Source organism: Fragaria vesca, linkage group LG6 (genome assembly GCF_000184155.1).
Source record: "Fragaria vesca subsp. vesca linkage group LG6, FraVesHawaii_1.0, whole genome shotgun sequence".
In the NCBI taxonomy this organism is placed as follows: Eukaryota; Viridiplantae; Streptophyta; class Magnoliopsida; order Rosales; family Rosaceae; genus Fragaria; species Fragaria vesca.
The window spans coordinates 31854671-31863562 of NC_020496.1; the positions used below are offsets into that span (position 1 = coordinate 31854671).

At 40.7% G+C, this 8892-nt stretch overlaps 2 protein-coding genes across 2 annotated transcripts in view; one reads left to right on the forward strand and one right to left on the reverse strand.

Moving 5' to 3' along the window:
- LOC101297282 (ATP-dependent zinc metalloprotease FTSH 6, chloroplastic-like) overlaps positions 1 to 5987 on the forward strand; it is a 10823-nt gene extending 4836 nt beyond the window's left edge. The window contains exon 6 of the mRNA XM_004306094.1: positions 4527 to 5987. Within this exon, the coding sequence (XP_004306142.1) occupies positions 4527 to 5987 (1461 nt within the window). The remainder of the gene's footprint in view (positions 1 to 4526) is intronic.
- Positions 5988 to 6645: 658 nt separating this feature from the next.
- LOC101291549 (vacuolar amino acid transporter 1-like) lies at positions 6646 to 8826 on the reverse strand. The gene is made up of 3 exons (XM_004304252.1): positions 8553 to 8826; positions 7636 to 8240; positions 6646 to 7525 (listed from the first exon to the last, which is right to left on the reverse strand). The coding sequence occupies exons 1-3, from the start codon at positions 8740 to 8742 to the stop codon at positions 6998 to 7000; spliced, it is 1323 nt and encodes a 440-aa protein (XP_004304300.1). The 5' UTR covers positions 8743 to 8826; the 3' UTR covers positions 6646 to 6997.
- Between the last annotated feature and the right edge of the window lie 66 nt (positions 8827 to 8892).

Here is an 8892-nt window from a genome sequence, read left to right on the forward strand (position 1 = left end):
ACTCTCTCTCTCTCTCTCTCTCTCTCTCTCTCTCTCTCTCTCTCTCTCTCTCTCTCTCTCTCTCTCTCTCTCTCTCTCTCTCTCTCTCTCTAAAAAAACAAAACTGACCACTTAGGAAATCGAACCTTGATTCCCTAGTAGTAATTATAAATGCTTACTATCAAAGCAAGTTACTCATAATGTTTATTAACACCAGATTTTATATATTAAGGGCCCTAAGAATTTGAGGCCCTAGACCTGGGCCTGGCTCGTCTTGGCCTAAGGCCTACCCTGGTCATTGTTGTTCTTTTTGGCGGTGTAGACACGCATGCCTAATTAGCAAGATTCAACAACGCCTAAACCGGGCATAAACGCCAAACTTCCTCAAACTAGACCCACCAACGGCAAGATAGCAATAACAGCTTCTACATGCCGCAAACCGCTAACCCAATGGCGCCAACACGTGATCTCATGCGCGTCGCTGGAGACACTAAGCAGAAGCCAAAACCTACTAGTATCCAATGGCGGAGGCAACTAAGGATGAGTGGAGGCCCGTGCCCTCAGTAGAATTTAGACAAATGGTCGGTTTGATGTGTTTGTGCCCCCACAAGATTGCTCCTAACAACAACAAAAAGTGGTGAAGTCCTCCCAACAGCCTTATGATTTGGACATTCAATCTTAAGTCAGAAAATTTCTGATATGTCGACACAACAATTAATAGCCATATTTTAGAATAAAAAAGTATTTATTTTGACTATGCATTAACCATTAGTTATTTTATGTTTGATTATTTTTTTTGCCCCCATAGGTAAATCTCTTCTCCCTCCGCCGCTGCTAGTATCAGGGATGATATGAGTCCCACATTGAAGAAGAGGAAATGTACCAGACACTTCTCACATATAACTGGTAACAGTAACTAATTCCTCTTGGCTACTTGGATCTAAGTTGAACTATCTGAGTTCTACAAAAAAAAATAAAGGTTGCAATTTGGCGTGTGGAAAAAGGTTTATCAGTTCTTGACGTATGGGAAGGATACTTTGTTTAGTTTGATATATAAGGTTTTGGATTGTGATCGTGTTTTGCATCGTGGTTCATGGTTTTATCGAAACACCATGCTGGTGGTGCCGTGGTGAATGAATATGATGGTGCTGGCCATAACATGTTTGCTGAATGAAAAAAAAAAAAAAAAAAAGCACATGCTTGCTGAATATTAATATATCTTAATTTATCTATCACTATGTACAACCCACACATACTCATCATGATCATACACAAACATGTCTTCAGCTATCCATCAACTGCAATGCCACTGCGATTCTGATGGGTGCGGATCAGCCCCCTACTCTATACCCCCTCCTGTTCGATTGATTTAGTAAATCGTAGATGAACGACATAATGGTTGTTTTGGTTAATCTGAACCCATCTGTCTAGGGAATGTCCTTAGCCACTGATGCACTTGCAAACCAAAGCCTGTGTATATATATAGAGAGCCGTCATTAGAAATTAAGATGAACTATAATGTTAAATCTTAATGAACTTACAATCAAGCTACCGATTTTCTGAAAACGGACTCAGTGTTATAGTCGACTTACCAACACCGAAAATACGTATGCGCTTATTCGCTCCCCTACAAACGCCAGTCACTGCGCAATTAAACATATGAAAGATGGAAATATAATTAAGTTCATAAAAAGATAATTGGTTTAGAGAAGTAGAGGCAAATGTAACTCCATCACTAATTACCCCGGATTATTGTTGGTGAATTGAGTAGATGACTGAGGCTGAGGTGACGGCGACGGTGACGGTGACGGTGAAGCCAAAGGTGAAGGCCGTCCAACCCCAATCTGAAGGCCGCTTAAATTACTCGCTATGATCAGAATGTATAAACCGAAAACCTATAACAATGCACAGAAAAACCAAGAGCTATTATATGTATAGATATATAACATTTCGTTTTGCCATATACGTGAAATTAATTTAAAAAATCAATTTAGGGGCTTACAACGAGAACAGCAATGCGGCAAAGAGCACTTCGACTTAAAACGGCATTGTTTGCCGCATTAAGTCGAGCGAGGTATACCTCTGCTCTTGCTGCCGCAGCATGCAACCTTTCAGCCTCCTCCAATACCCTCCGAATCTCCTCAATCTGCCTATTCGTGGGCTGCGGCGGCGATGCAGGGGGTGGCACCGTTACTCTATAATCACCCTTATATGGCTGCATTTCAGACAAAAAACCAATTAAATATTGGTACATAGGTTAAGTATTTTTGTGTGCATAGGTTATGTATTTACCTGATTACAGATCTCGCAAGTGGTCTTGAAACGAGAGTTGATCCATTGCTGGATGCAAGCTCTGTGCGTAAACTGCATAGCAAAATGAAGAAACGAAAATCATATTGTATTCTTATACGTATAATCTACTACATGCATGCATATGTACGTATCATATATATGGTGTAGATCATATGATATACCTTTAAGGTGCCATTGCACCGGCAAGGAGCCTCCATGTGGTCGATGGAGTCTTCCGTCTGACAAATTCGGCATTCGAAGCTCAGATCAGTCGTCAAGGAGGCGCCGGTGGAGGAGGTTCCTTCATCCTTTGACGTTGGCGCAGTTTCCTCTCCGACTGATTCCGACACGTCCAAGTTTTCATTGCTTGCAATTGATCGCTTCATTATAGTACGTAACACCTGCATCAGAAAAATCACAGTGATCGAGATGAAGAACAATTAAGATCGATTGAGAAGACACAGACCTAGCCTAAAGAAAGATATAAACCAATAGAGGAAACAGAAGCAAAAGCAAAAAAGTAGAAACTAACCAAGCAAAGGGAAAGGTATAGACAGACTGTGGAAGCAGAGTAAGATCTCTTCTGGTAGGCTCTTTTTCTGTCACGAGCTCAGAGCTAGTGTGTTTTGCGTGATAGTGTTGAGGAAGATGGTCACATTTATAATGCTGTTTGTGCCGGTGGTGGGCGGAGGCTCGGATGTCCCAGAGGTAAGTCAGAGCCTGATGCAGCTTCGTGAATTACGTAAGGGTTAAAGATCTGAGTACATTTGGCTGAGGGCAGGGTAGAACACCGACGCGTAATCACTTTCATGCAGAAGTGCGTGGGTTGTGCTTCTATTTCGTTCCTTTCTGGGTTTGAGTTACACTAGCTTGGAATTATGCTGGCAAACTTTACTCTTATGCCCCTTTGCTCTTGCCGAAACTCCTTCTAGCTACTTCACTAGTTTTTTCTTTTTTCCCTTTCAATTTCTTGTTTTATATTCTTATTCGTTAAACGAAAATTCTTCTACCCATAAAGTGTAAGTAAACCGAATAACTAATATACAATATTTTGTCCGATCACCCATATCGCATTATCATGCATGTATTCTAATACCGTTAACAAAATTGACCTAAAAAAATAATCCTAAGTATTTCCAACACAAGAGGTGAGAACCTGAGGTTGAATAAGATGTACTCTTATATATTATGAGCGTTTAATTTGATCGGATCAAAAATGAAAATGAAAAGAAAGAATTTAGAATCTCTAGTATTCATTGGATTTTCGTATACGATAATTTGAGGACTTATAAATTAATTATGCACCTTGGTGCGTAGAATTTGTTCCGACAGATGACCAACAAGCTAAAATTATAAAGTCATCGACCAAAACTTCACTTCCAAAGATTGATCCACCTTCATTCTTCATACCAAAACCGTCTGCATGAGAAGGACACAAGAGCCAATAAAAGGACATATGAACGATTGTCGATCTTGACGATGGTAGAAATCATCGAGCAACACAACATAAGTGGAGTACCAGTTCGGCAACTATTTCTAGGTGTAGATTTCATTAAATAAAAGACGAACAAGAAGAGAGATATAGAAATATTAGAAAGAATAAAGAGTGAGAGAATCTATTGATTTATAATTGTGTTGTAAAGTTCACTCACATATGTCAAATTTGTATTGTCGTGTCGCATTCATAACGACGTGCTCACCTCTGGTAACTAGCTTAGGTTCGGATAGATTAATTTTGACTCCGAGTCTGATTCAGGTTCGAAGAAGTGAATAAACAAAATCTAGAATATCCCGTTTAACGAAACACCTGATATATAAACGAATCTTTCATTATGATTTAAACGTATTCATACGTGACGGTTATATTAGTTTGTATTATCAAAAAAGCCTTTTCATGGCGTGCATCTGCATCAACGTCAATGGACGGTTGAATAAACATCAACTGGATGAGTTTTTAGTAATCGAACAATGAATTACAAATAAGTGTTGCGTCACTTGCACTGGCGGTACATAGAGTAATATTCGTTTAATGTTTCTCTTATTCATATTTTTAAATAGTGGGCTTGTTTATAGCCAAATCAAAACCAATTTTAGGACCCTCCTTTGGGCTTTCTTCTACATTCCACCTGAAACTTGCCCAATGTGTTTTTGTTTTGTTTTGTTTTGGATTTGAGCGAGTGTGACCACTTTGCTAATGAATGGTTCGGCTTCCAATCCCAACCGCCAAAACCTGTAATTCAAACTTCGTCTCCAAGAAGCAACAATGTCTCTCCCTCCTCAGCCTCTGCCTCTCCTTCAAACCCTTCTCTCAAATCCACGCCCAAATCCATCTCTCCGGCCTCCACAGAGACCCCTACCTCCTCACCCAGCTCATCAAATTCTGCGCTCTCTCTCCCGCCAAAAACTTCACCTACGCTCAAACCCTCCTCCGCCACTCCTCCGCCTCGCCGCCGTCGTCCTGGAACTTCCTCATCCGAGGCTACGCGTCCAGTGACTCCCCCAGAGAGGCATTCTTGGCCTTTCGCTCAATGCTCCGCCGCGAAACTAGACCCAACAAGCTCACATTCCCTTTCCTTCTCAAGTGCTGCGCGATGGCCCCGGCGCTGAGGGAAGGGAGGCAGGCTCATGGTTGTGTTTGGAAGTTGGGTTTGGAGTGTGATGTGTACGTTGGGAACAATTTGGTTCATTTCTATGGGGTTTGCAAGAAAGTCAAAGATGCAGTCAAGGTGTTTGAGGAAATGTCTGACAGAAGCGTTGTGTCGTGGAACGCGGTGGTGACCGCCTGCGTTGATAATTTGCGGATGGATGATGGGATTGGGTATTTTTTGAGGATGAGGGAGTGTGGGTTTGAGCCGGACGAGACTACTATGGTGGTGGTGTTGAATGCGTGCTCCGAGATTGGGAACTTGGGGTTAGGAAGAGGGGTTCATTCCTATGTAATTGCGAGAGGGTTGGTTTTGAATTGTCAGCTGGGTACTGCGCTTGTGGACATGTATGCGAAATCGGGGGCTTTGGGATATGCCAGGTTGGTTTTTGATAGAATGGAGGGGAGGAATGTGTGGACTTGGAGTGCGATGATTCTAGGCCTAGCTCAGCATGGGTTTGCCAAGGAAGCGCTTGAGCTTTTCCAAAAGATGCTGAAGTCTTCGATATGCCCGAATTATGTCACCTTTCTCGGGGTCCTATGTGCTTGTAGCCATGCTGGACTGGTGGATGATGGATACCGGTACTTTCATGATATGGAACACGTTTATGGAATTACACCCATGATGGTACATTACGGTGCCATGGTGGATATCTTAGGGCGTTCTGGCCGTCTGAAGGAGGCTTATAGCTTCATGAAGAGCATGCCCTTTGAACCTGATCCCATTGTATGCAGAACATTGCTCAGTGCATGCAGTACTCATGATGTTAATGACGAACTAGGGGTAGGAAATAAAGTTAGAGAGAAATTGCTTGAATTGGAGCCGAGTAGGAGTGGGAATTTTGTGATGGTGGCAAATTTTTTAGCTGAAACTGGGATGTGGGACAAAGCAGCCAATTTGAGGAAGGTTATGAAAGAAAAACGGATGAAGAAGAGGGCAGGGGAGAGTAGCATTGAGTTGGGTGGATCCATCCATAAGTTCTTTTCTGGCTCTAGTTCTCAATCTGACTATGAGGATATCTACCAGATGCTAGATGTATTGAGCTTGCACATGAAGTTGGTTGACATGTAGTCCAAAATCATATATGAGGTGACCTCCTTCATTTCAAAATCTGATGATGCAATATAAAAAAATTTATCTTCTTTTTTCCTTCACTGTCAAATTTCAATATCTGCTATTCTAGTAGAAATGTCATTCGTTTACATCCAATGCTGGATCAGAGCATATTTTACCGACTTCAACTTGCTTCAGTAAATTGGGTCAGCAAGACTGTAATTTCTTGTTTATATATACAAGATTTTCACAGAGAATTTTTCTTTTTCGGTTTTTCAATCTTTTCAATCTCATTTGTTAGCTTGATTTTGAAATACATTTGCTTCATATGGTTGCTGATAAAAAAAAATATATAATAATAATAATAAAAATAAATAAAAAAATGCTGCATGTTTTTGAGGAAATTGGACTACTGTAACTTGTAATCTTTAACATATATTCAAAATGCACGCAGAGTTGGACTTGAATTTCCAACAACTGAAGTCCGGTTCGAGCATTTAAATGTTGAAGCAGAAGCTTATGTAGGAAGCAGGGCATCATCTACAATGTTCAACTTCTCGATTAATATGTTAGAGGTACCATCTCTTAGCTAGATCAAGTTTATGTGTATTTTGGCCGGATAAAAAAAAAGAAAAAAAAAAGGTGACAATAACTAAAAGAACTATCTTCACAGGTTGAGGAAAGACTTTTAAAATTTGAAATTTATATTATGCAAATTAATGTGAACTCTGCAGCTAGTTACAAGCAAAACTCTCCTGGATTTATAACTCACCAGTTAGTCAGTTACAATAGACTAGTCTAAGAAGAAACAAGAATAAGCGAGAAAACTACTATAGTAACATGTATATGGGTAGCATCCTACAAATGCCCTATTATTTCTTCCAGAGATGTGTAAGTACCAAGTTTAACAATTGCAGCAACTAGTAGGATTACACCCCATATGATCAACATCTGACAACCAATTTTTCGGTAAGTGCCAGAAATCTTCAGGTAGCACGAGCATCACATTATGATTGAAGCTGTGACACTCAAAAATGCTCCAACAAGTGCCCTATTATTTCTTCCAGAGATGTGTAAGTACCAAGTATGACAACTGCAGCACCTAGTAGTATTATACCCCATATGATCAACATCTCACATCCAATTCTTCGATAAGTGCCAGAAATCTTCAGGTAGCACAAGCATGGCATTATTATTGAAGCTGTGACACTCAAAAACGCTCCAACAAGTGCCATGAGATATGCGAAAAAGGGCACCGCCAAAGCTACTATAACACAGCTGATTACCAGGGTGGTACTGACTAATATGTTAAAGAATCTTTTATTCTGGTAATGAGGAAACCTTCTTTTTACAGCAACCATTATTGGAGTAACCATCAAAGCAAATTTGGATATCGGATTGACCAGGGTGGTGTATATTGCGACTTGTGAGCTAACCTTGTTAGTTGGAAGGTTTAGGGTTATCTGTGATTGAACTGTTGACCCGAACATTAAGTACCCGAAAACTGCCATTGATGCATAACAGATGGTGCATAATATGAAGCAGATGAGGAGAACCTGCAACAAAGAAACAACAGGTTGAAATTCGGTTAGAACCAAAGCATTTCGAATCCCGATATGCAATACATGCAGCAGCAACAAAATTTGAGCATTCGAGCATTACTTACATTGGAGAACTGTTTTTTGTGTTTCATAGAAGTGTACAGGGTAGGGAACACAGGATGAGCACAGTAACAGAAGGCGTATAAGCTGATAGCAGTAGGGATTCCACTCCACTTAATCGGTGACCCCTTTTGATGAAATCCAACTCCATCAAAAGCACCGGTCCACAAAATTGATCCCAGAATGACAGCAGAAGCAAAAACCCCACTAGCAGATACATAAGAAAGAAGGCTCAAGTTGTCTAACCAAACAGTTGGCAGAACAATGAGGCCAACAATCACTATGAAGCATTCTTTACCACCAATTTTAAGACCCTCCACTTCAAATCCCATGGGAAACATGTTATGTAAGTTATCGCCTTCCAAAATCAGGAAACCTGTAGCAACCAAGTAGAGTTCTATGTTCATGAAAACTGACATCAAAAGTTTTCCCTTTTGCCCAAATGCCCGTTCGCCTATGTCAGGATAAGTTCTTATGCTAGAATCCATATCCATACATCTCTTGATTAACAAGCCTGTGTAAAAGGCCGAAGCAGCGATCAAAAACAGAAGTGCTAAACTTGACCACCCTCCAGTTGCCAGTGCATAAGGAACTGATAGTATCCCAACTCCTGAAAACCGAAGAAGAGAACAAATTAATCTGGCATTAGAATTCATGCTATTGCAAATCATTGCTTGAGACTCGTGAACAGTTACATAATTCAAAAATGCAACATTGATTACTTGTACACATCAGCAATGGTTCAGAACTTCAGATAAATGCCCCAAAACCATTCTAATCTCTCCATATCAAAATACCAAGACACGAGATGCTCCAACAAGTGAATTGTTGGGGAGTTTTACGCTTAATTAGTAGCCTAGCGTGTCGAAAATGAAACTGAATGACAAGAAACTGACATATATACATAAGAACTGTAGATAACCTGAGAGAGCATTGAGTCCATTGAAACAGGTTTTGAGAGTAGATGTTGTGGCTTTACTTTGAGGATGGGAGTTGTTGGACTCTAAATCTTCTTCAACTACCTTAATCTTGCTGCCTGGCTCATGGTATTGCCGCTCATCCACGATAAGAGGAGTGCTCAGTGACGATTTATCGAGCGGTTCAGCGTCCATTGCACAGAGAGAGAGAGAGAGAGAGAGAGAGAGAGAGAGAGAGAGAGAGAGAGAGAGAGAGAGAGAGAGAGAGAGAGAGAGAGAGAGAGAACGAACGTAACGTAACGTAACGTAACGTAACGTAACGTAACGTAACGTTAACGTAACGTA